Source organism: Crocodylus siamensis, chromosome 11 (genome assembly GCF_052110815.1).
Source record: "Crocodylus siamensis isolate JL-2025a chromosome 11, ASM5211081v1, whole genome shotgun sequence".
Classification (NCBI taxonomy): domain Eukaryota; kingdom Metazoa; phylum Chordata; order Crocodylia; family Crocodylidae; genus Crocodylus; species Crocodylus siamensis.
Window position 1 is genome coordinate 66,306,870 of NC_143405.1, and position 27,939 is coordinate 66,334,808.

Consider the following 27,939-nt stretch of genomic DNA (forward strand, 5'->3'; position numbering starts at 1 on the left):
GCCTGCAGAGCCCAAGAAAACAGCCATTAACTAGCAAAACTAGCACAGGCTCAGATCTCTGGAAACAACTTTCAACAAAACATCTGGAATCTGCAGAGGTTCCTGATGCCTGGAAAATACTACACGTGGTAGCCAAAGCCAACGGCAAGAATGAACCACCAGCAAATTAGCCTGATACATTCTGGACAAGACACAACAAGAGAATCCAAAATACAAACTACTGTTTGGTTTTTTTGTTTGTTTGTTTGGGGGGGAGGGGGAGGCAAGGTGCCTAAAAGCTGCAGATTTCTTAAAACTAAGCCATGCCAGCCAATCACATGGTGCCGTCAGCAATAAGACAACAGGGAGCAGGATTTTAATATTCAATATGAATGCATGGTTTAATGTAATGTGGAGTGCTTTATTAATATTATTAATGAGATGTAAATGCATTTAACTAGGGAAAGGAATAAAAGATTAGCTGGTGCCCAGATACCTGCACAGCAAACAGATGCAAGAAACATTATGAACTGGCCCCAGACAGTCAGCTAAATGAACCTGCAGTGCAAGCAGAATGGGGGAAAACAGGTCTGGATATACATATGCACCTGATTAACTGATCCTCACAGTACTCTGGGGGTCACCCTCAGGTTATGGAATGAACTACCCAAATCTCGCCAAGGCATAAGCCCTTAACGAAGATTGTTTGTGCTTAGAAACTTGTGAGAGTTTAATCTCCTGATGATCTCCTGTGCTGTGCAAGGCTTTCCCAGCACATGCAGCTGTGTGTTGGTCTGAGCATGAAAATGGTAAATGGTTTGTTTCAGGGCAATGCGGAGGAGGAAGCAGAACAGAACCCAGATCTGCAAAGTGAGCAGCGGCAGGGGGAGTAGACAGGTCGTCAAAGAGGTGAAAGAAACAGGGTCTGGAAGAGACAGAGAGACCAGCTGGATAAGGAAAGTGGGAGTCAGTAAGGCAAGGAGAGGCTGGGAGGAACAGACTAGGACTGGCAAGGTGAGGAGAAAGGAAGGGAGACAGGGAGATGGGGCTGGGCAAGGAGGGGGTCAGCTTTGAGAAACAAGCAGGAAAAAAAACTGTCCAGTAGAGCACAGCCCCGTCCAGGCAAGGAACAGTCCTCAGTCCCCAGTGTCTCCCCTTCCTCTGCTGTCAGCAACTAGCTATGACACACACTGGCAAAGCATCTCAGCCCACACATGATGCCACTGCTGCTATCACTGTTTCTGCCAGATCTAGGGCCACTGGTCTGTGCAGTGGATCCAACAGCCCAGAAGCCGGTAAAGGCTCCCATGGTGTCTTTATGCCACATGACAGCACTCGTGTTTCCAGCCAGCCAGCCTTTTGAACAGTTATGTGCAACAGATGCATAAAATACCAAGGAGTTTGTGTAGCCAGGTATTCAAACACTGGGAAGCACCAGAATTCAGGCTGCACTGAGAACATAAGCACAACCCTCTCCACACACCCTGAGGCATTTGTAAGGATGTGATCACAGAGCACCTTTGCCAAAGGACCTTGGCACCATGCAGTGCACAGGCTGGACCTGTGGATGAGCCAGAAATATTTAGTGAGCAAAGTCTGGCTGGCAGGGCCATGTGCTGCAGAAGCTGGAAGCCACATGCTGAACAAGGGGCAGCAGGAAGAGGAAGTGTGGCTTCCTGGTGAAGGCAGGTGCTGCCCTGGGGAACTTTTCTCCGTCTCTGGACAGGCTTTAAGTGATACTAATTAGCAGAGACACCCATCACAGGTAGCTGACCTAATACAAGCTCTTTGTTTGCTGGCACACCTGGGGCCTGGATTAGAGAAGTGCTGTGCAGTGCACTGAAGCCAACAGGAGCTGTGCTCTGAACACTGTGTACTTTAAAAGTCAGGTCCTAGATGTCTCACTGGACAGCTGCAATTGCATGCTTGTGACCATGTTACTTAGCGTCCCCATTCCTCATCTGAAAATGGGGCTAATACACAGTCGTCTCACGAGTGTTGTGAAAATAAACCCATTCACATTAGCCAGGCACTAAGGCCCATAAAAATCCATAGGGAAATGAATCCTTCTGTCGTCTGAGAAGGGTCTGAACACCAGGTAGGAAATATGGAACAAGGAGAAAACAATATATTGAGCAGCAGCTCATTAAGGGATCCGCAGCATCCTGCCCGTGGTGGGGAAGGAGGCAGTGCTCCCTCCTCTGGAAAGAATGCAATGCCATTAAATGACTGTCTCATATTGCAGGTGTACAAAGGGTTGAATTAAGGTTGTGTGCGCAACCATGTTTCTGACATGCTCATTTTAGAGTATCTGACTGTGCAACTGGAATAGCGCTCTTGTAACTGTTCTGTACATGTGCATGGCATGTAGATGGGAAATACAGAAATTATGGAGAATCAGACAGAGGGTAACTAGCCAAGAAGCAGGGGAACAGGGAAGAGGGAGAAAAGGAGACACAACTACAACCTAAAAATACATTCCAGAGTGAAAGAAGGGAAGTGGGCTTAGGAAGATAGCACAGCAAGGAGCAACAGCCCAAGGCCTAGTGTGAAGCCTCTGCAACAGAGTCAAAAGATAGACCATGCCTAGACGTGATACCACTCCTCTGCCCTACCGGAGGCAGACGCCTCTCTGAGCAGCGTCCTGGGAAATCCCAAACCATTGACAGCAGGCTAGATAACCCAGGAGACCCAGCCTACAAACATCCCTGAGGAGACTAGTCAACCCGAATGTTCTCACATTTCATGATGGCTGGAATACCAGACCTGCCAGGAACGTTACCAGGCACTAAGCTGAATGCACTGTGGAGGTGTAGAAAATATCAATTCAGACCACAAATTCCACTGGCAACATTTAAAAGGATAAATCCGTGATTTGTTGAGATTTTTAAAAATAAGATGTATGACTGGACTGCTAACTCCTCATGTTCCCAGATGTGACACTCAGGTCTCTGTTTCTGACTTTAATTCCAAGATTAAAATGTTGCTTGGTGGGGCGGGAGGTTCACACTCCAAATACCTGAGAAATGATGCGCTCTCCATCTTGATAAATCTTTTCCCCTATCACATCAGCTATCTTCATACGCTCGGAAACCTACAAGAGAAAAACAGACTCCATTCAGCCCGCAAGCACCCACTGCAGCACAGGTCCATTTAGATTCAGAAACCAGTCACTTCCCTACCAAACAAGCATTCACAGGCGAGTCTACAAGTTAACAGTGAAAAGGCTTGTGTTTGGGTAGTGACAAACAGGCACGCTACAACGGATGCTTTGCCATATGGTAGCACAGCTCTCAAGAACAGCATGCACAGGGAAGGACAGCTTCTGAGTTGTAGCCTAAACTTTTTATTGGATCCTTTTGATTTCCCCCCACAAGATGAAATCAGCAAGCTTCCGGTCCACTTACGACCAGAAAAAAAAAGTGAACAAAAATGTTGCATAACTGCAGCAAAATAACGTAAATTGACCTGACCTCCTAATTCGATGTTAAACTAGCTTCTATTTCAAAAACTAGTCTAAACAAAAGCCAAAAACCAAACTGAAGCAAAAACAAAAAGAGAAACACCTTACAAGCACTGTATTATCATGCTGAAAAGAAATTTTAATAGACATGCTGGAACCAGTGCCAAGAACATAAATGGATGCTCACAGCCATCTCCCCCAAAAGACTTTACCTCCAGTGATTTAAGAAGGGGCACGGACTCAATGAATAATTCATATGTCTTCCTCTTCTTTGCATTGTTTTTCAATATAATCCTTCTAAATGTCACTCGATCCTGCAAGAGAGAGCAGAGTTAAATTTCCTCAGGCCAAAACAGCCATTGTTTAAGAGATCTGCAAAGCCAGAAGGCTGCAAGTATTAGTCAGCGTGTTTGAAGGGTCTATTGTTAAAATAGGACCTCTATCAAATCATCACTGCCGACTGCTTCTACAAGTGCTGCAGTGTTGACTCGAAACAGTAAGGATGACAAAACCCCCAAGTGATCTTCCCCAGATAAGTTTTGGCAATCCCAGTTTTATTCTGTCTGGCGCTGGTTTTCAGTACATTCTCCATCTCAGCCTCCCACGCACCATGTAAAGGAGTCACGATCTCTTTTGTTTCCTCCATTAGGAACGGGGACTTGGAACCCTTAACATGACAGCTTCCTAACAGCTGCAAGCATGACTGTACTTGGCTTTTCACTTCCTGGGACCAAGAGCTTTGCAGGGTTCAGAAAGGGACCAAACATTTAGATGAGTAACACTAATACCCTGGTTTCACAGCAAATATTAAGAGTAAACAGTGTGGAAGATGTAAAGCCTGCCTCTTACTCTGGGGGCTTAAGGGAAAAACTTTCCTTAGGGACAGGCCACTCCATAGCTGCCAAGCGTCCATTTGTGTCATCTTCTTAAGAGTCTCTCTCCAGTAGGTCCCAGGCTCTGCTGGAGCAAGACAGTGGACCAGATGGGCCCCAGTCCCATTCACTACGGCTGTTCTACCCTCCTCCTCCTCCCGTCCAGTACGGCACAGCCACTAGGTGGCAGCACTTGACCAAACCAAAGCTTCCCCGGCACCAGAGCCCACGCTCCCGTTTTATTACCTGCATTATCACAAGTATTGAAATGCTAAAAATTTCCTCTCAGCAACCTGAGGGAAGGGTTCTGTACTGCCACCTGCAATTGGGGTTCAATCGCTGGAGCCAGCTGTAAAGAGAGTATGTTTAGCCCAAGGACAGGGTGATTTGGGCACTTACCATCTATTCTGTGCCCCAGCAGGGAGCCATGGCCCTGGTTAGGATCAGCACTGGGTCCTATCAAGAGCAAGACTTGAAGGAGTTGCAATGGAAAAGGTACAACAAGTACTTGTAAGAACGCAGGGAACTGTGGGAAGGAGAAGTGTAGGAGACAGATCAAGGAAAGACGTGGGTTCACGTGCCCAAAAATAATTCAGATAAACAACTGCGGGCCTGTGGCCCATCTCCGTGACCAGGACCACCTGGCATTTCCTGGAAACATCACAGCTGAAATCTCTGTTGAAGAGGGATTTGACAGATACGAGGGGGGGGGCTTTGGTTACATCCAAGCTGGGGAGAGGGGCAGAGTCCATGAGTAAGAGACTGCCTAGAGGAAAGTGAATAAATTAACAACCGAGCTAGTACCAGAGGATCAGAGAAGGGGTGACAGGATACAAACATGGACAAAGACATGGGGCTCCAGCCTGCATTCAGTGTAGGATACAGGGGAAGACAGCGGCAGGACTGAAGAGAGAAGTCTCATGACTGAACCCCCCAGGAATGATCTCAGTGCAGCATTCTGCATGATTCCACTTGGATGGATGGTTTAGTCAGGGATGATCCTGCCCTGAGCAGGGGAACAGACAAGACAACTTTATCAGGTCCCTTCCAGCCCAACTTCTATGACCCGCAAAAAGTAAGGTGAGCCAGCAGAAGGGAGGATTTTCAGTAGCAAGAAAGATGAAGAACTGGGTGACCATTTTAGTGCCGTCAGAAGCAGCAGCAAGATTTGGGCATTGTCTCAGAGATGGCAGTCAATGCTGAAGGATGGTGGTAAATCACAGAGAAAGGACTGGAGGAGGAAAATGAAGATGAGTTCAGTCTTGGTTGAAGGAGTGCAAGGGAAATAGGGGCCATCAATAAAGAAGGACAGACAAGAAACCCCTTGGATGAAAAGAGAAAAGGAAATAGGAAAGCAATAGCAAGTTGTACTGATTTTTCTCTGAAATAGCTGATTAGATCTTGTGTGGAGACATAGGGGAATCCTGTAAAGACATCTGAAGTTGGGACTGAGGGTATGAGAACCAGCAAGGGAAGAGCAGTACTGTTCAACCAGGCAGACAGCAGAAAAACCTGCAATGGAGGAAATGTGCTTGGGTCATGAAGCTCTCCTCAGAGGCTTTCCATAGCACAGAAGCAGAGAACATGGATATTCATAGATGCTAGGGTCGGAAGGGACCTCAATGGATCATCGAGTCCGACCCCCTGCATAAGCAGGAAAGAGTTCTGGGCCTACATTACCCCAGCTAGATACACATCCAACCTTCTCTTGAAGACCCCCAGGGTAGGGGAGAGCACCACCTCCCTTGGGAGCCCGTTCCAGACCTTGGCCACTCGAACTGTGAAGAAGTTCCTCCTAATATCCAATCTAAACCTGCTCTCTTCTAGCTTGTGGCCATTATTTCTTGTAACCCCCGGGGGGGCCTTGGTGAATAAATACTCACCAATTCCCTTCTGTGCCCCCCTGATGAACTTATAGGCAGCCACCAGGTCGCCTCTCAACCTTCTCTTGCGGAGGCTGAAAAGGTCCAGTTTCTCTAATCTCTCCTCATAGGGCTTGGCCTGCAGGCCCTTAACTATACGAGTGGCCCTTCTCTGGACCCTCTCCAGGTTATCCGCATCCTTCGTGAAGTGCGGCGCCCAGAATTGCACGCAGTACTCCAGCTGCGGTCTGACCAGCGCCCGATAGAGGGGAAGTATCACCTCCTTGGAACTATTTGTCATGCATCTGCTGATGCACGATAAAGTGCCATTGGCTTTTCCGATGGTTTCGTCACACTGCCGGCTCATGTTCATCTTGGAGTCCACTAGGACTCCAAGATCCCTTTCCACTTCCGTGCCACCCAGCAGGTCATTTCCTAGGCTGTAGGTGTGCTGGACATTTTTCCTCCCTAGATGCAGCACTTTGCATTTCTCCTTGTTGAACTGCATTCTGTTGTTTTCTGCCCACTTGTCTAACATGTCCAGGTCTGCTTGCAGCTGCTCCCTGCCCTCCGGTGTGTCCACTTCGCCCCATAGCTTAGTGTCATCTGCAAACTTGGACAGAGTACATTTCACTCCCTCATCCAAGTCGCTGATGAAGACATTAAAGAGTATCGGTCCAAGGACCGAGCCCTGCGGGACCCCACTGGGGAGCAAGTGCTCTTCACTACCATGCAAGAGATCCAGATCCCTTTACTGCACATGCTGCCAGCACAGGCAAGGTGCTCAAGAGGCTCACTTTGCAGGGACGTGGCCCAGTGAAGTAAGAAGCCAAGAAAGAGCAGGCAAAGACCCAGTGGGAAGGTAGCCATAGCTGTGGCCAGGCAAGCCCATGTTCACTACCAGGGTCCAGCAACGTTTCATTCACTGCACCTGAGCTAAGTGAGGAAGTTTAACCCCCAAAAGGCAGAAAACAAAACAATTCCTTTGATCAGAAAGGAAGGTAACCCAAAGAGTCATGGCATTCCCATCGCATGACTGAGCTCTACCTGCAGGCGGTTTCCTTTGTATTATTCCTCTGTGAAGGAAATGAATGAGAGTCTAACGCTGCTCCCAGGGTAATGACCAGAATCTGCCCTTTTCTTTATGAGCTGTAAGCAGAGGGAAGTCCACCCTCTCTCCTCAGGCACAGAGATCGCACAAACAGGCTGCGCATGGCAGCGTCCCAGTCGTAAAATCAAGGTCATAGTGCAAGCACTTTTTAGCGATAACTGCTGCGGGACCAAGCATACAGTGTGTGTACGGTACTACAGACTCCACAGCCCCTGTGGGCAGTTTATTATGTGAACAACAGCAAGTGAGTAACAAAGCATCAGGAAGGGGAACTTCCCCAAGTACGAGAGGGGAGAGGGCTAATAAAGAAACCCAGAGCAGCAACAATGTCAACAAGCCTGGAAAACAGGAACATCTAAACAGCTGTGCTCACCTGGGGAGCTCTTCCAAAATAACATGGAGAGGAGACCAGAAATATCTGAGAAGTATATTTATCCCTGGAAGCTGGTAATCTCCCCTGACAGCCTCTTGGAGGGGCAAGAGTTTTATTCAGCAAGGCCACTCAGACAGCATAAAACATGTGCCTAAGTTACCCACACCCTACCCCGCTGCAGGATGAAAGAGCTGGTCAAACACCAAAAGCTTTAGACTTCAATATCTGCAAAGTAATAAAACACATTGCACTCATACACCTGGAAAGAGTTTATCGACAAATAGTTTTAGGGAAGTGGTAAAACGCATTTGCACACTGGAGCTCTTCTGCCAGCAGGTAGAGATAACAAACCATGATAAAAGCTGTTAGCACAAGGATATACGCTAGGAAAAGTACCTGCTGGTGCACATTCAACACTGCAGAGAGCAAGTTCCCATACTTACCAGCCCCCAAAGAGATCCTTCGGTTGTGGCAACGATGGTAGCAGCTCTAGGAGTGTTGTACATCAAGGCCAATTCCCCAAAACTGCCGTGATTATCATACCGGCCAACACAGCGACTCTGGTTATCTCTTGTTACAAAAATATCATACAATCCCCTGGAAAGACAGAAGACATCCTCCATTAGGCCAACTGAGAGTGCTACTAGTAAAATCATTTTCATATACGCTTGGCTCTAAGAAGTGAATGTTTTTGCAATAAAAACAAACCTGGTGGCTTTCCTCTCTCACCGGTGCTCAAAAAGCCAAGCTTGGCTGAGTTCTGCCATTAGCTGACTGCAAGTCACATTTTTGTGTGAGATGCCTTAAAGCTCTTCTCCATTTTAATTCCTGGAGGCCTCCCCTTGCCAGTTAGGATCCTTTGCTTTCCTCTGCCTTCGTTGCAACTTCAGCAGACATCAGGTGCACAGGAGAGACTAGTTGCAGCTAGTTCTGAAGTCTGACGTGCCTGGCTCTTCACACAGTATTTTATCAAACTGCATTTAGGAGTGGGGCAGGCCATGGGGTGTGTACCTAGCTACCATGTGCCAACTAGATGATGGGACGATATCTCAGTTTTGTTGTGCGGGGCTGATGGGTGGACAAGTTTTCTCCAAAACTCCTCCACTGTCTGATGGCAGGATTCTGTTCCTCTCCAAAAAGCCATCTTACCTGTTTTACTCATGGGCCAGTGACAGTGGATGGCTGTAACAATCCTACTGCCAACGTATCTCCATTTATCGTACGTCCTTAGACTTGTTCAGGGCAGACCATCTACTGCTTTGCATTTTCAGTGGGATAGCAAATAACTTGTTCAAGGGGATAATCACTTTCCCATCTGATTTCTGGATGAAGCCTTCCAACAAGTATTTTCTAACCCACTCCTTCCCTCCAAATGCATGCTGTTTTAAAGACATAATGCTGCTGCATTAGGGCTCTGATCACACTTAAGCAGGCAGGAACTGGCTCGGTGATAGACCCTCCTGGTCCAGTCCCTCCCATGCTCCTTATGGAAAAAGGCACACGGGACAGCTCCGCCTGTACGCCTGTTTCCATGAGGAGCAGCAGGTATGGGGCAGTTTTATCTGGAGGCAGCAGAACTCAGCTTTGAAGCACTGAGGTCAACTGAGGCAGCACCAACAGTGCTCCTCGGCCAGAGGTACCACCACATTGGAGTGGTGCCCTGACTCTGACACAGCTGAGAGCCACTGCTCTACAGACAGACAGAGGAACACTTAACCAACCATGACTGACTCCGATTATAAAAAAAAAAAAAGAAAGATAGAAGCCCTACAGTGACAGGGAACCACCTGCCCAGGAGCCTCACTCCTCTTAATAATGACTGGTGCAGCAGTGCATAAGTGCCAAAAAGAAGGGGCTTCACTATACAAGAGAGACCCAGTGTCACAGATCTTGCAAATCTAATTAGACAGAACAGACAGGACAAGGAAACAGAAAGAAAGAATGTGATGGCTGCAAACAAGCTACCTTCAAGATTTGGGGAAGCAGGGATCTGCTAACAGAGCTCAGGCAGGGAGAAGAGGCTGCAAGGTACAGAGTGAAGCTGATGAATAACTGCTCACAGGGCAGTCTGGCCCAGGCCGTCAGAAGTTCAGGGAAGGACTAGAGGTCACCAGCTTTGGCTCCAACCAGCTGGAGTCTCTAACCAGCATAAATGACAATCCAAAAGAAATGTAAAATCTTAAGGAACTGCTATGAAATTGTTTAAAATCTATAGGATGACGCTATTACCTGAGGACACCCCATAATTACAGGATGAGTCAGCATTTGTAGCTGAAAGAAGGTCTTGTTTCCAGCCACTTTTTTATTGCTTTCCCCAAATGATTCATGTTAACAATGTTCCTTCTCAGGGTTAGCGATCCGCGGACGATCCTGGCTGGGAGTGCGCGGGTATCAATGTGCCCACCCCGCCCCACACCTGCAGCAGCCTGTGGCCGGGCTGAGGCAGGTGGCGAGCAGCCAGATGCAGGACAGCGTTGGCAACCCCTTCCTATGGCACTGGCCATCCCCCCCATCCGGTGCCCGGGGGCCATGGCCCCCTACTGCTCCCCCTCCTGGTCAGTATGCTGCTGTGTTCATGGCATTAAAAAGTTATTGCGCAGCATGATTTTTTATTGTGCGTGGCTGTGCACGCACACAGCTTAGAGGGAACACTGCTTATTAACTTCACAATTCTCCAGGGAAGTAAATTTGCATTCGTCACCACTTTGTAGAAGTCAATGGGTGTTCACTGGAACTGTCATTCAAAGGGGCATCTAAGAGGAGATACCAACATACCAGAGCTGCCTATTAACCTTCGTAATTAAAAGTATAAAAGGCTGGGCAATACACATAAATGACAGAAAACAAACCTTCATAGCAAAACCTACTAATTTGCAAGAGAATCTGTAAAAGGATTTGCTTGGTGGTAATGAAAAGGCACAACAGCACTTAAAATAGCTACAAGTATAAACCTGTATCTTTATCTAAACAAGTATAAAGATAATGCAGGCAAGAGGCTTTGGAGACTTTAATAAACCAATGAATCAAAACTAAACAAGGAAAATGGAGCCATGTGAGTGAGTCATTAAACATTTCCTGTTATTTTCAGGGTAACTGAAATGTAACAAAGTAGTACATGTTGTAGATGTTCCTCCCCAGGGATTTCCTACAAGCCTATGGCCAGGCCTCCTACCGTTCAATGACATAGAAGTTGTCTCCATCATCCCCTTGGTCAATCACGTGTTCCTGAGGTTTCACCTTTCTCTCAAACATGGCATCGAGAACCTGAGACAGCTGCTCCTGCAAAGGGAACCAAAACACCTCCTCTTGTAGCACGACACACTCGGAAAATTCTGGTGGGTTTGATTTGTTCTGGTTGGTGAATATGAATATTTAAGTTATTCATAATACTCTGGCACTACATAGCTCCCCATTTTATGTTACTGAGATTCTCACTAAGTGAATACTGATATCAGACTGAAGCCAAGTGTATGTTAAATTCTGCAAACGCAAGTGATTGCATTTCTTAAAAATCTCATTCAATTCAAAACCTAACTGGGCTTAATCTACAGCTCAAGTTTCAATGCATAAGCACGACTACGTGGATTAACTTTAGTCCACTAACAAATTACTTTCCCTAATTTCAACCCACGCTTAGGAACCCCAAGTTTGACATTTAAATCACAAGTTTCCAAAATGCATTTTAGGAGTATGTGTGTGCACACGCATGTGGATGTATACACACACACACACTCTGCAGTGTCTCTGGTGCTTGACACAGTGTAAGTATTTTTACTGCCCACTTTTATAATGTGACTAATTACAGCAGCACCTGCAGGCGCCACTATGTAAGGAGTATTGTCTGCCTTTTCAGTAGAAATCTCTTCTTTTTTCATCCTTAAAAACTCTTCTGGTATTTAAACATAGCAGTTGGCCTCCTGGAAGCTGTTTATTTTAACCACATACTTAAAGGATGTGTTACATTACAGAAGCCAGGAGATGTGAACAGTGAAGCTATAAATTAAAAGACACAGTAGAGTTTTGGGGGGAGGGGGTGTTAATGGGGGTCAGTGAAAAGGTGGAGATTTATTTAAATAAACAAAATGCTGAAGTTTGACTGTCAACAAAATGACTCACAGATTCATAGATGCTTTGGAGGACCTCAATGGATCACTGAGTCTGACCCCCTGCCCGTGGCAGGAAAAAGTGCTGGGGTCATCTGACCCCAGCCAGGTGCTTGTCCAGTCTCCTTGAATACCCCCAGGGTAGAGGAAAGCACCACCTCCCTTGGGAGCCCATTCCAGATTCTGGAGGCCCTAACCGTGAAGAAGTTCTTTCTGATGTCCAACCTAAATCTACTCTCTATCAACTTGTGGCTGCTGTTCCTGGTTATACAAAGGGGTGCCCTGGTAAACAGAGCATCTCCTATTCCCTCCAGCCCCCTGGCAATTTTGTATACTGCCACAAGACGACATAGCACTGCTGTATATTACAGTGTACACTATAAACCGCTACCAGAGTTGAACACCGAGTATTGTGCATGCTCAGCAGCTCCATTTAAACTGAATTAGCACCACAGCAGATGCAATTCTCAACACAACTGTGAGGTTCTACAAATTCCCAGCACAGCACCTTTTTGCAAGACCCTTCCCAGAAGAAGCTTTTCTATTTACTTCTCCTATATCACAGGACACAGTGCTATAAAGTCTTCAGCTGGTGAAGGCACTCAGATCTGCAGCATCAAGTTCAGCAAGGAGTCCAGGCTGGTTTTCCTCCAAACTCCTGTGACACTCGCAAGTGATCCAAAGGACACTGACTGCTTCATCCTCAATTACAAGTGCTCTGACAGCTAATTCACACCTGTCAGAAAAACTGGCATGCCAGGGATACATTCATTGAGCCCAGTCACTCAACAGAGGTTAAACAAGGGATGAATCTGACCACCAGGTCTGTTCCAGTCGCACACACACATTTACTCAGAGGCTGTAGTTTGTGTATTTACACAAGTCAGTAAAACACTTATACATCTCACAGCCATCCTGGCAAAGGGCAGGAGGGAGCCTGAGTGCAGAACTACTCTTGACAGCTTCGCCAGGCTGCTTACCCACCTCAGCCATTCCTACTGCGAAGACTGCCTCCGATGCTGCACACAAGTGGTAGCCGTGCATGGTGTTATCACTCTCCTCAGACCTTTTCAGTTAAGCAGCAGGAGCCATACTCCATTGAGATAGCTCCTGCCCAGAGGTGCACCCCTGCTGCCACAATCCCCTCAGTCTCCACACTGCACTGTGCTAGAGCTGGAGCCCTAGTAACAACCACACTTCAACTGGCCCACGGTTTTCCATTATAGGCCTCTCTCCAGATCCTTAAAAACCTTTTTACTTAAGAGATAAATGTTCGTCAAGTCTTCTGTTCTTTTAATAATAAAAAAATAATAATAATCAAGCTCAATCTGGTAAGAGATCTTTCTACTGTCCAGTGACTTGCCTAACAGTTATCAAATTTCTCCCATGTAAGATATTTTGCACTGACTGTGTACTGTACTTGGCTTCGGTGTCTTAGAATTTTTTAAAGGTATATTTGGTTTTCATAGTATAGTGCAAGAGGTTAACAAAGCCAAGAACCCCAGCACGCTCAAAGAACCTTGTCTGGAAGGATTCCAGCAGGGAAGAGCCTTTTGACGGACTCCTCAGAAGTACTGGACTTAAAGCTTTCCAACCCCCTTGAGAAGGAAGTCCACTCTCTGCTCAGGTTGATTTTCCAGTTCCTACTGAGTGGTGATTATTTTCTTTCTATAAAACTGGGCTTTAAGTTTGGGCCTTCAAGTGCTTGGAGATAAGAGAGGTTCTTCCCAGCCATTCTTTATAAAAACACCTCTTTCCGCTCTGCAGTTTCTTCTTGGCTATTTCCGCACGATAAACCACAGTAAACAGAATTCTGAAGCAACTGCCTGGATCTATTATTATTTTAGTCTTGTCGAAGGTTAAACCCTCTTTATTTAGGAAGCTACAGGAAGAGATTCAGAGTGGCTTGCCTTCTTACCACGCAACTCCAGTTCCTGCAATATTCCTCTTCTGAGAGTAATTTAGATGGCCGATAACTACACAAAGCAAACTACTACTGTAGCCAGTTAGCATTTATAGCGATTTTACCTGATCTAGGTTTTTGAAGAGAAGGATATCTTTACATGCTTCCTGAAGTCTGCATCTCTGCTCATCAGTTTTTGGATGAACTACCTGCAAAACAAAATTGTCACAACATTAAAATCTGGTATTTTCTGAAGGACAGAGCCAGTTACTTGAGAGAATTTATAACTTCTTTAAACTCTGGAGTTCTCCATTCTTCCCCACTTCTGAGTAGTTTAGTCCCCTTCTGGCAGCTGTAGCACAAAGCTTGCCCAGCACACTAAGGCAGAGAAACAGTGGCAGCAAAGGGACAAAACCCCAGCCAGAATCTGTGAGAGGGACCATGCGCTCTCAGGTGAGAATATGTTCAAGGGGGAGGAGGAGGAGTCAGGGCAATCCCCATCTTTGGGGAGTGGACTGCATAACCACTAACAACAAAACACTGTAATGCTTTCTTAACTTAAAAAGAAACCTTATACACAAGTAGGTTTTAAATACATTGTAGAGAACAGCAGCCAAGACAGTAACAAATGCAAGGAACAAAAAAAGAAGGTATCTGGGCAGAAACAACTTAAACTTGCAGGCGCTTGTTATACAAAGGCACATATTTGCTACACCAAAGGTCACTTGGACAGATTTGGACATTAAGCAGCATGGAAAAGGATGTTAACCAAGTGGAAGAAGGCTGGAATAGGCCATCAGTTAAAAATCTATAAAGACTAGAATGAGCAAACCTGGAAAGCTTGATTTAAAAGTAAATGCAGTTCTTAAGTTGTAGAAGTAGTCTAGAGAATCAATTAACGCACTCTTGAAAAACACCTTTAATTTTCCTCTGTGTAGACTAGGAAACAGACATTTTCCTCTCTATTTTTCAATGTTTTATAAAACATATACAAAGAATCTTTTCACTTAGAAACTGAACTGGTTTCAGGTTTTTACTACAGGAAACTTACGAAAGTCTGAGGCCAATATGGCAACTAAGCTTTATACCAGAGATCCATAAAGAAAACACTGATCCTGTGAATCAGGCCACAGGATTTCCTCTTATGAAATTGGCTTCTAAGAAATGCAGCTACACTCTCTGGACCGACTCCTACAAACTGCCTGCGTCTAAAAACCACGGTGGTGGTTACAGGCTCAAGAACAGTTCAACAAACATTTTTCCTACAAGTGGCAGGTACCATCTTCCCAGGCCAAACTATTTTGACAAGACAGGCAGTGGAAAAACTTGTGAGGAATTTTAGGCATCTATGAAAGAACAGCTGAACTAAAGCCTACCAGGTCTTCACCCTAGCACCAACACTGCAGAAATTGTCCAAACAAGGGCTATTTGAGCAGATAATTAAGAAAGACAAATATCCAAGTTCACTGAGATGCGAGGTCTTGTTACAACTTTCATGTAAACATTGGGACAACAAAGGATTTTTGAAGTTATAATGCCCACGTGACTGGAGACCTAATACTTCAGAATCGCACTGCTTCACCAGTAATCACTTCACTCTGCAAGTTCACAGAGCTAAATGAAAACGAGAGGACAGATGATGCAGTGCCTATCAACGTGTGGACCAACATGATCTTCTCGCTCTTACCCGTGGTTCTGTATCTTCCTCTTCTTCATCTGGATTGAAAGCTTCAGCACAAACTTAACAGGAAGGAGAAAAAGAGAAATTGTTACCCAAATGCTATTTCACAAGAGTGCAAGACAAACTGTATCACAATTACTTCCATCTGTTAGCAGCCCCATAGTACACTTTTGCTCGTTCAGTGATTGTATTTCCTGGAGAGCGATGCCAAGGACTGGAACTGGGTTTATTCTCCTAATAAGTGCAACATGGACACAGTCCAAAAACCAAGGTGAGGAGCACGTCAGAGCAAGAGTGCCTAAAAGATACCACTTTAAAAACTTCACATCCCCTCCAGCCACCTCCCCTGGTCCCCTATCCTTATAATGTCCCAGAGTGCGCACACACATTGCGATTCTATTTCTTGCAACTAGATTTTTAGTGATGCTTTGGAACGACCTAACCACAAGCCTTTCCTTCCCCTAGATTCATAGATTCATAGATGCTAGGGTCGGAAGGGACCTCAATAGATCATCGAGTCCGACCCCCTGCATAAGCAGGAAAGAGTGCTGGGCCTACATTACCCCAGCTAGATACACATCCAACCTTCTCTTGAAGACCCCCAGGGTAGGGGAGAGCACCACCTCCCTTGGGAGCCCGTTCCAGACCTTGGCCACTCGAACTGTGAAGAAGTTCCTCCTAATATCTAATCTAAATCTGCTCTCCTCCAGCTTGTGGCCATTATTTCTTGTAACCCCCGGGGGCGCCTTGGTGAATAAATACTCACCAATTCCCTTCTGTGCCCCCCTGACGAACTTATAGGCAGCCACCAGGTCGCCTCTCAACCTTCTCTTGCGGAGGCTGAAAAGGTCCAGTTTCTCTAATCTCTCCTCATAGGGCTTGGCCTGCAGGCCCTTAACCATACGAGTGGCCCTTCTCTGGACCCTCTCCAGGTTATCCGCATCTTTCTTGAAGTGCGGCACCCAGAATTGCACGCAGTACTCCAGCTGCGGTCTGACCAGCGCCCGATAGAGGGGAAGTATCACCTCCTTGGACTTATTTGTCATGCATCTGCTGATGCACGATAAAGTGCCATTGATATTAAAGGAAACCTTCTTACATCCCCAAGGCCTCATTCATCCACAATACGAGAGAAACAGAACTGCGCACAAGGTCATTCACGAGCCTCACGCAAACAGAAACATAACCAATAATGAATGGCCTCAGTTCTGGGCTGACTGATGTTGATTGCTTGGAATGACGATGGAGATGTGGCTCACGGGTGACAGAAAAGTAAGCAGATAAAGCTGAAAAGGGGAACTGATTTGCAGAAGAGGTCTGGTACTCAGTGACCTAATTCCTTGCCTTTCTGGTCTACACTGGGGGGACATGGAATTCATCTGCCTTACGTCAGGTATTTTGGTGCAGAAAGTTCCCAGTTTCTCAATACTTATCACTGCAGACTATTCTGATGGATAAGCATTAATCCCTGCACAGCCTCTTGCGTCACATGTCCCCTTGCCTTCTGGTCCTAGAGAGGGCTGCATTCCCTCCCTGTCCCCTGTACAGCCCCGTTTTCCCTGGGGCAAAGCCATCTCTCCTGGACTCACCAGCACAGAATCTGGCATTGCCCATGAAGGATCCAAAAAGAAACGTGGCTCGTTTGACACCGTGTCACCTTTTGGAAATGCACATTGTTCATTTTATGCATGAGCACAGACTGCCTAGTAGAGAGAAATTTTAAAGTTTTAAAAGCCAGCAATCAGCTTAATTTTATTCCATTATATGGCTAAAAGCATAGAAATCGACTGATGCTTATAAACACTCAGTAAATACTTATACCGCACACTAGATGCCAATCATTAAAGTCCAAGCCCAAGAGTAAAATGAGATTGAAATAGTGCAACTGAAAAGGACACTGTAAGCAACGAGCACTTATGGCATGTATAACACGCCACTACGGCTCCCAGCCAAATACTTTTAACTAAGCGGGTTAGTACTGAGATAGGCATGACCTAAGAGGCAAAGGGACTGGTTGGTGTCCAGAACATCAAAACCATTTAAATTCATTTCAAGTGCTTCAGTGTAAACTTTTCCTATATCAAAGACCCATAACTAAGATAATCTAGTGCACTAGGACCATATTTGGAAGAGTAAAATCAACTATCTTCCCATTCCTATAACAAAAAACAAGAGACTTTAAGATGTCTTTCATTAGCCTAAGGACATCGACAATCCTTACATTTCTGGGTGGATTCTGGTTCCTCTCGCACCAACTAGATGCAGATATTCAGAGGCAAGGCAAGAAGCCAACTTTGTTCTCACCAAGCCTTGCTTTTGCTTTAATAAAGATGATTTGGCATCTGAACCTGTACGCCACTTAAATCACACAAGGAAACAAACAGGCACTTTCACTTGTACTTTTTGCTCTATCCTGCCAAAGCCAAAGGTTTGGCAGAATGCTTAGCTCCCTTCAATGACATCTGACAAGTGAATGAATTTGGGAAGGTATTTCAAAAACAAAACAAAAACAGATTTAAAAACCCTGCAAAACCCCCAAAACCTAGCATTCAGCAACCTGGGAACAGAGAGAAGCACAGAGTACTGACCACTGATCTAGTCATTACCCTTTTGTAAGGGTTATAACAATCCACCCTCGCTCATGCAAGATGCCCGTGTGTGTGTTCCATAAGCGTAGGCATCAAGTCACTCTGCTAGGAAACGAAGTTTGAATTCCTCGTCTCTGGGAATGAACACTGGAATATAATTCAAACCAGTAATTTATCACGTTGCATCAAAAAGCCCAATAATAAGTCAAATCAAATAATATCAACTGCTCATCAACTAATACATCAGTTTATTTTCCCTCTTCTATCTGATCTAACGCACCTTGTTTTACAAAATGTCACCACTTCCTTCACAAATTATTTTGGGTAGACATCAGATCTTCAGTTCTGATAAAAGGAGCTCGGATGCACATTCCACTACCTGCACTTCATCATCTTCTGCCTCTGACTTTAACCTCTGACCTGCGTATTTCAGTACACTTATATTGGCAAGTAGTGGAACTGTCCCATTATCCTGCCCCTCAGTCGCACTCTGCCCACACGTCCCTGCTTGGCACTCGTATAGGGTCACACCTTACAATTCTGCAGCCTGCCATGTCCGCTAGGGACTCAGCAAGCCAGGAGCATTGAAGCCCTGCCTTAGGATAGGGACAGCAGCACCAGCAGCAGACAAAGCCAGAGACAATCTTCTGGCTCCAGCAGTTTGCTGGGGGTGGGAATGTATGTGGAGAAGAGGGAAATGGAGAATGTCAGCCAGGGATCTGTCAAGTCCTCTCGAAACTTCCTTGATGAGCTTTTGCAAGTGTAATTGCTCCCTGCATAATTCTTTGTTCTGTGAAGTGTGCGCTGTGCAATGAGCAAAGTCCTTGTGCTCTGCAAGTTCAAAATGCAAATGTAAACTCAGTCTTCCTGCAATTCCCCAGGATCCACCTGGGAAGCTGGGGCTTCAGCGTTCCTCTTCAAAACCACTGGACGCAAGGCTGAGGTTGTGGCAGAATTTCTGGGCTTCCACAAAGTGCTTGGTTCTGTGTTTAAGTGTGACGCTTTGAGGTGCAAAACTTCCTACAGCAGCAATGGCTATAACAGCAGAGAAGCTTTTGTCTTTTCCCTGGCTGTGTTGTGATCTGGCCAGGTAGCAAGGACTGACTTTATCATATTTTTTTCCCCGCACACTGGGTGAAATCTTCAGTAACCTGAACAGAGACACAGACTCAACCAGAAGAACTGCACCTGCAGGGATCCTCTATCTTCTTGTGTGGCTTTTGTTTCCAGAGGGGAAAATCCACCCGGTGAGACTGCATCTAAGAAAAGGGATTCCCCCAGTCTTTGGTTAACTGCCTCACCTGGGGCTCCGTTCAAGGCAGTGCTCTTTTCTATATGAAAAGCTTGCAGCTTTGTTAACGTAGGCCTTGCTTCTGGATCACTTGCTGACTTTTGCAATCCCTATCAAAGAAAAGCAGGTTTGTGCCCCCAAAAAAGGGGACCACTGAAATGCCTCTGTAAGGCCAGGAACAGATTTTTCAATAATTGTGGGCAAGTTTTAGTAACAAATGAGGCCATTAAAGAAGTCTTACTTGCAATATCAAGCTTACTATTCTGCTGTTCCACTTTCATGGCAAAAATTTTGTTCAAATGGACAAGAACAAAAGAACCTGAGCACGTGACTGTTCTGCACCTGTGAGATGACACTGAAGGCTGCAAAAACAATGAGCTAGCCATTGTTCAAATAAAATGGCTCACGAGACAGACTGTCTGCTAAGCTTTCAGACTCTGGACGCTGCATCTTGGGAAGTGCACCCTGAGGTACAAGGCCACCTGTGGTCCCCCGGGAAACAGTCCCGGGCAACAGAGCTGCAGGAACCCGTGCTTCACGCTCACCAGGACGACCTGATCACAACATGCCGCTGCCAGCTCTCGCTTACCCCATGGCTGTCACAGGCCTGGGCCCCAAGATGATCCCCTTCCCGTGGCTTCAGGCATCACTGTCTAGGCATCCCACTCAAGTCCGGAACGATGTGCAACAGATCCAGACTGCAGATAAAGTGGGTGCCAGCAAAGCTACCTGTCAGATGTTAACTGAGCTATCTACAGCACACGTGCACATGTATGTGTGCACATGTAGACAGATATAGACATGTACACACGCCCACACACTCTAAAATGAACTTTTTAACAATAACAATGTACTGGTGCACATCCATCTTCATTACACAAATTCAGAATACACTGCTCAAATATTCCAACTATTTCCACTAAGGGTTGCTCTAAAATTCTTTTAACTTCCAGTATGCAGTATAGTCTCTATAGTACCTTACCGCAGTCTCCCAGTGTCTTTTAGTATGTCAAGATGTTATAATAAAACAAAAAGATTAACTACAGATTCAATTCAAAAGAAGGGTTAAGTTTACTAGAGTCTTTAAATACATTGTTTTCCTTAGGACAGGGGCAGGCAATTATTTTGGGCAGAGGGGCACTTACTGAGTTTCAGCAAGCCATGGAGGGCCGCATGACAGGCAGCCCAGGGCAGATGCATATTAATTTTTTAAATTTTTTAGGGGCCCCACAGGCTGGATAGAATGGCCTGGCGGGCCGCATCTGGCGCCCAGGCCGTATTTTGCCCACTCCTACCTTAGGGTCAAATGAAGAATGAGGGAAGTACAAGGAATGAAACAAATTAATGAACAGAGCATTTTCACCAGAATTTGATGTATATACAAAGAAAAATCATTACTTAAAATCATTTTTGATAGAGCTACGCTAATAACCAAAAAGCAGCTACCTGAAACTAGTACGATTCCCACCTTGATATTTCAGCCATCCTCAGTATTAAAGATTTATATAAATCTATTATACACTGATAGTTATGATCCAGCTGACAAGCAGCTTGCCTGAATTCATCAAGAGGCCTCACTGTGGATTGTGCCTGTCTCAGTTCAAAACGTATTTAAAATTACTCTTCTATTCAAAAGTTCATTGCTTTAAAAACAAAAACAAAAATCTATTAAACATTTGCACAGGCTCAGACCCAGAATTTTCCTTTATCCTGTGCAGGATACCTGCTCTTCTGTAGTTCCCTTTGGGATAATGGGCCAAGGAGATGACACCCAAAGTTCAAACAAGCAGTTGCTCTCTGCAAATATCTGCAAACTTAACAAAACTTTCCCTGAGGAGTTTACGTTTCTCTAGCAGAATGCAGATTTACAGGCACAACTACAAATCAATACCTTTGTGTATCTAATTTAGCCGGCATCTAATGTGATTATTAAGCAACTTGATTTTCCCTGCAAGAGAACCCATGTGCCAGAGAATGAACAATCCACGTGGCACTCACTATCCTTTCCCAGTTCACAATACTGGAAAGAAACACCGATTCGGTGTGGAGGCCTGAGGTCTACATGATGCTAAACACGTACATGCACAGGAAAATTTTGCTTTTGGCCAAACTATTATTTTGACTCTGGAATACTGCAGCCAAATGCACGGCCTCAGGACAAGAAGGCTACACGCTTCCCTGGAGCATGCACTTACGCTGAATGCAAGCCATGCTTGTGTAGTACACCTGGCACTACCAGCCCTAAAATAACCGGCTCCTGCCATTTTGAAGGCTTCTTACAGTAAGTGTCAGGGCCTCTATCAAAAGCCCTGAACACAAGGGGAGACAACAGGGATCCCAACCATTTCCCAGACTTCTAAATAGCAGTCCTCTGACAGCTGCTTTCCTTCACAGTTTCTAGTGCTCTTATGACATAGCTCACCATACACAAACACATTATAGAGCGAACACGGGACCAAAGCTACTATCATGCAAGAGGCACACAGATAGCTGCACTTTGTTATAATGTAAGCAACAGACCAAAAACTGGGACCCATGTTACGCTACACAGCTAAGAGCATAATTTATATGATTAACATTTAAGTGCAGTGCACAGTAATTGGAAAGCAGCTGCTCCCAAATTATGTGGTATTTTTCATCTTCAAAGCTACTTGCAGCACTGTCAGTAAGCCCTAAAGCCCTGTGAGAGGTTTCCCCATGTGACAGACAAGGAGACCAAGACAAAAAAAAGACCAAGCGATTTCCCCAAGGTCACCTAGGGACTAAAGCAGGATTAAAATGATGCTTCCGATTCTGTTCAGTCCTGAGTAGCTACCTCTGAATATCCACTTAAGACACTAATTGATGTGGATGTCACAGTAGCAGAGAACTTGGCACAAAGAAATTACTCAGGACTGATTGAAAAGAATGCAACTTTGTAGAAAAAAAAAAATCAGATACTTCTGATATGGTCAAAACCAAGATGTTTCCTATTACAGTCAATATATTTTAACAGTAGCTCAGGGTTGCTACTGCCTTTTTAAAGTGATGTTTAAACAACAAGAGAAGAACGCTCAAAATTGTGCCAGCGTAACCTACAGCTACTCGCTGGGCGCAAGCTTGTTGTGTACTCAGATACATGCATGACTTGCTGCAAGCTTCCCTTCTCCCAGACCCAGGAAGCAGAAAAGTGGAAGGTAAACACGCTGCTGATCCTGATCCAAGCACTCCAGCGTGGGGTAGCTTCCGAAGAGAGCCTTACTGATGAGATAGTCATCCATAAAAAAGGTCTGCTGGAACATATGACGCTGCTGCCATTTCAGAGCACCCAGCTCTACAGCGTAAAGCAAAAAACTCACTTTTTATAATCTGCACTGTTTTATCCTGCTTCATAACAATTCAGACATACCAGAAGATTTGAGTGATGCAAATTAGACTAGCACCTGGGCACCAAAAATGTCAATGTCCCTGATAAAAATAAGTGATATTTTACCCTGGCTACAAATAGCAGTGGAAAATGTTTCATTTTACATTTAGCCTTTTTGGTTCAGTGCCTCAAGACATGAGGTTCCCAGAAATGACTCAAAGCTGAGCTTCCAATGTCAGCATGCTTTTACACACAGATTTTAACTGCAAGGAGTTGAGAGCAAAAATAATCTAGCATCAGCAACCAGAGTACTTTCTCATATCTGTTAAACAGGAACTTCTCTTTCAGTTCCCAAACTGAGTATTCCCTGTGCCTTGCCACCAGCATTGCTGTATAGGAATCACAAACTGATCCAAAAAAGGTATGTATTACTTGGAAGGAGACCCTGGACCTTAGGAAAAATCCAGACAAGGCTTTCACAGTAAGGAAGATGTCAAAGAAAACACAGCAGACATTCAGTTTGAAAATTACCTGCATCTTTCTGTCATCTATCATGACAGCAGCTTGAAGGATGTCCTCATAAACTAAATGAAGCACTGCTTTGGAAATATCAGGTACGGGAGCTTTAAGAAATGTCCTCCTAAGTAGATCTGGCTTCATATCTCTTTAAATACATCTAAAACTGGATTTTCCCTAATCGGATAACTTTTGTCTCCATCCGTGATGAGCCATGAGCACCACAAAACCAGCAGAACTGACACGTAAAGGAGGTGACAAGCACACAAAGCTGTCGACACCGCATCCCACCTGCAAAACGGAGCAGCTGCTATGGAGGCTGCTCCATCACTGACACTGCAGGAGCAGCGACAGAGTAACACTGATGCTGCTCCCTGGTAGCAGAGACTGCTGCAAAATCCAATCACTGCAAATCCCTCTACTTTATTAATGAGTCTAACTTCTCAAATACATGAACTTCTTTTCTTCCTTTCAGTCTCAGGCAATTTCTTTGTATTTCCATAGACAACTGACTTTTGAATGTGAAGCTCAGGAAGGCAATTTCATTTCCTAAGGGATGTGTGGCTGGACTAGTATGAGTTAAACAGAGAAAGGGTTGAGACATTATGCATTTTATTTACAACTTACTCTGTACTTAACTGATTTAAAACACCTGACCTTTCAAAAGCAATGACTGCTCATTGTTCTCCCATCCCAGAATATCAGCATTGGGCAGATCTGCATTCAGGCTGAATCCAGTAAAATCTTCCACCAACCACATATCAATTTGCCTTAAGAAGGGCAAGGCTTGCTCAACCATATCATTAAAAAGCGCTTCCAGTGGTGCACATCCTGCCTGCCACCCTGGCCCCACTTCTCCAATGGGGGGTCCTACGAGAACATGCCCACACACCTGGATTGCTTGCACTCTGCTGGACAGGAGACAGAGATGAGCTTGAGATCTGAACTCAGACTTAGACGTTAACTTTTAAAAATGTAACATAAATCCACAGATACTCTAGCAAGCAAAGCAACAAGCTGAGGACCTGCTGCTGCAGAGGAAAGTGAAGTAGCATTTGACTTCCCATAGGACAAGGCATGGGGGGGGGGTGCTGTTATTACCCACAGTAAAACTGAAGAAGAGTGCAGGCTGGTGCAGAGGGAAGGGTGCAGAAGTCCCAAAGCTGCCATCGAGAACGACTATTTCAAAGGACTCCACTTTGTAGAGGAAGAGGGAGGCTGACCACTGAAGGGTCAGTCAGCAAACACCCAGAGAGCTTACCGCTCTGCTGCTCAGAAGGGTGCATTTAGGTTTCTGAAGGGACAACTGGTATTATTGTTCAGATTTTTTTAAATTTTATTTTTAATTTTTAAAAATGTTTGAAAAGTTATCCTGCTTCAAATTTCCAAATTTACTATGATATATTCAACATTAAATAAAAATAAGCTGCAACGAGGTTGAAGAGGGGGAGGGGTTAAAGAGTTTTTTGCATTTAAAAAAGTAAGGAAAGAAGATGCCTTTGATTTAAGATCAATTTAAACTTCATAACCACATCAGCGTCATGTCCTGTATCAAGGGTTTCTCTATCTTGTCAGCCTTTGCTTATGGCAGATGTTTGGATATTTACATCTTCCCAAGCGGCAGTAACTTCACTTTCTGCTGCACAGAACAGCTTTGGACAAGGTCCCTTCCAGCTTACAATTTATGAATAAATTTCTTTGTTTTCAAGTTATCTAGCAAACGTAGAGAACATTTTCTTCATTTGGACTTGTACATTCAAACTTGAGAAAACTGGGAGCTGAAAAACCAGGAAAGTTTGTCTTCCTCTTCCAACCTGTGACTAACAATCAGCTCTGAGGAAGAAACACACTCATTCAGAAAACCTGAAGGATGTGGGGCCACATTTCAAAAAATATTAGGGACCCAGAGATGCAGACAGCAAGCAGGCACATACATAATGGGAGGCAGGCCCTAACCAGTACAGACACTCTGGAGAAATCCCAGCTTTAAATCTGCATTTCCCTTTTAATGCCTACATACAGGGCGACCCGTAACACCCTGCCACTTCATTAACTCCAGTCACTGAAAGCAACATTTCTGATGGCTTTTCTATACAGCCATCACATTTAAAGATATGTTTTGCTTAACTAAACATTTTTTTTTTTTACAGAATTTCAGTTTCCAACCAAATATAACTTGCACAAACAAGTGAAAAAGTTTCTTGTATATGAGAAACACATTACTCATTTTCTTAATATAATAAAATGTAAAACAACACATTATACTGTATTAAAATATAAAACTGCTTTATGATTGTGCAGAGTCTTATTATCTAATAAGAAATAAAGAAGTTAGTTTAAAGACTATTTGCCTGCAAATCAACAAGAGTTTAATGGCGGAACCTTCAATAAGAGTGAATTCTTCTTTAAAACATAGCTAAAAATTACAAATTCAAAACAAAATGAAAATCAAGTATTTAACTGAATTTTTGCTAATGTAAACATTGTTCAATTAGTAAAACAAATCGAATGCGATTTAAAGCAATCCATCCCGACACTTTTTGTCCCCGTGGTACTTGACTTGAATTATGTGGACAGGGACAGATCTGGTTGGGTCAACAACTGTATTTACTTTATTATTTTATGGAGGTGTCAAAAGCTTTAAAATGCCTCTTTTTGGTATAAACAACTATAACAAAATGTCACCAACCATTCTGACAGAATTAAATACAACTTCTATTGGCAATCTGAATAATTGTGAAGTCAAATTAGTTTTCTGAAAAAAAATCTCCTTTTTTAGAATGTATGAAATGTCAATAATAGTACTATTTTTAAAGAAATTCCTGCACTGTCGACCAAGGGAAAGGGCTTCTTTCTGCTTACTTAATGAATAGTGACTCAGACATGCCTTACATGATGAGAGCACCTACACAATTCCCCACTTCATCACCTTCATCTGCCCTCCCACACACACTGCTTTCCCTCATACCAACATTTTTCAAGACGATTTAGTGTCATGTCAGTTGTGATGCCAGTTCTGTGATTGCAAAAGCAGCGAAAACTGAGAGAAGCACTGGCTCACGGTTGTCATAAGACTGTAAATGGTTTGCATGATTACAAAATCCAATCTATACTAAATAATCTCTTGTAAGAGTTTTATCATCATCTGCGTGTAGACACCCCGAGAGGTTCCTAAACCAGAAACATGCTAAAACAGCACATGCTAAATAAACAGCACCACAGGAATTCCCACCAGCCTCGGGGTGGGATGCCAGATCACCATCATTTCAACCTTCAAGACAGTCCGCGCTTTTCTTCTGCAGGTTGCTGAAGGGCCTTTGAATGCCAGGCCCTCTCCACGGTCAGCTCAGACTGCACCAACAATATCAGTCCGCCCACTTGTTTCTCCTCATCTGCTTACAAAAGCTTTGTTTTCTTCCTTTCTATCCTCAGCTCCCAGAAGCTCTTCTTGGGCTCGCCCACAAGGCTATCACCATCTGCACGTTCCAGTCATCTCTGGAGGTCAGACTTGGCAATGCCAATTCAAAGGTGCATTTCTGTGAGAATATTCTCAAGTGCTCCAACACCCAAGGCACCCCCCGTCTGAGCCCCCGCTGCTGCCTCCACCAGGGAGTCACATTTACAAGTTCACCTCACCTCCAGGGGAACTCTGCACATGCAGCAGCCCTTCTTCCAGGAGGGGCCTGGAGGCATTTCCAGGCCAGAGCTGCTAGGAATATTTCTATCAGTGATGTGGTGGGATGAGGAATCAGATGATCCATGGAAATCCATTTCTCTTCTGTAATTTAGAGCACTAATTGTTTTCATTACAAATTCATTTGCAACCTGACATTTCCCATCTTAAATCAGAACTGCAGATTTATCCAACTGCCTTTGAAGTAAAGGGGAAAAAAAGCTGTAGCAGCCTCCAGAGCTTTGTTCTGCAGCACACACACGACAGCTCTGCAGACGTCCCAGGTTCCACCACATCACATCACATCACTCCATCGTTGAGAGGACAGAGATGTTTCAGTTACAACACCTCACTTCTGTTTCAAAGCCTGAAAACCTGAACAAAACACATGCAAACTGTTGATGCACTCGCTTTCACATCACAGATGCCTGTTTGACATACTCTTCAATTCAACTGAACAGGAAGATTAATAATAAGTAGATGCACAATTGTACCATGCTTTTAAAGGTTCCCTCCTACTGAGCAGTGCCAAGATTCATCTTTCTGAATGCCCAAGAGAGATGCACTGTGGCAAAGTTAAGTACCACACCTGTGGAATTAATAAATGAAACATCTTTTTTTAATCAGATCTGTGTTCAAATCTGAAAAAACAAAAAGAATCAGCTTGTTTTAGACACCTGGGGCAAGCTATGACAATCACCGCAAGTAAAAAAAAAAAAAAAAAAGGTTTGTTAAAAATGCATACAGCTCATGTATTCATAAGTCTTCAGGACGAGTGTAAATGAGAGAAACTGGCAAATATAATAATGGTCACACATGGTTAAAAGTACCATAATGAACTAATCATTTGATTATTAATCTCTATGCTCATTAGTCATGAAACTAGCTCGAGTAGGCTGAGTTAGAGTTTTAAAATGTTCTGCTGTCGTGCCTTCAAGAGCTGTGACCTTGCATGTGTTGACAAGGTAGCAGAGGCTAGGTTTGAAGTAAAGACATTCAAGAAAAACCTAGATGCTGCTGAAGTGGCACTTCCCCCTGGCAGCCCAATCCTGCAGAGATCGATGGAGGTTTGTGTACAACCAGTCATCAGGTCCAAGTCATGCTCCTCCAGAGGTGTCTTCCAGTCACTAAAGATGTCAGGGGTTTCCATCCTAACCCAAGGATGACTTTTCACCTCA

At 44.6% G+C, this 27,939-nt stretch overlaps 1 protein-coding gene across 1 annotated transcript in view; it reads right to left on the reverse strand.

Annotated features, from left to right (window-relative positions):
* Window positions 1-27,939, reverse strand: part of PRKAR2A (protein kinase cAMP-dependent type II regulatory subunit alpha) — a 79,833-nt gene that overhangs the window by 7,323 nt on the left and 44,571 nt on the right. The window contains exons 3-8 of the mRNA XM_090021060.1: window positions 15,354-15,406; window positions 13,792-13,875; window positions 10,833-10,939; window positions 8,104-8,257; window positions 3,655-3,756; window positions 2,999-3,073 (exon numbers count right to left, since the gene is read on the reverse strand). Coding sequence (XP_089877186.1) covers window positions 2,999-3,073; window positions 3,655-3,756; window positions 8,104-8,257; window positions 10,833-10,939; window positions 13,792-13,875; window positions 15,354-15,406 — 575 coding nt within the window. The remainder of the gene's footprint in view (window positions 1-2,998; window positions 3,074-3,654; window positions 3,757-8,103; window positions 8,258-10,832; window positions 10,940-13,791; window positions 13,876-15,353; window positions 15,407-27,939) is intronic.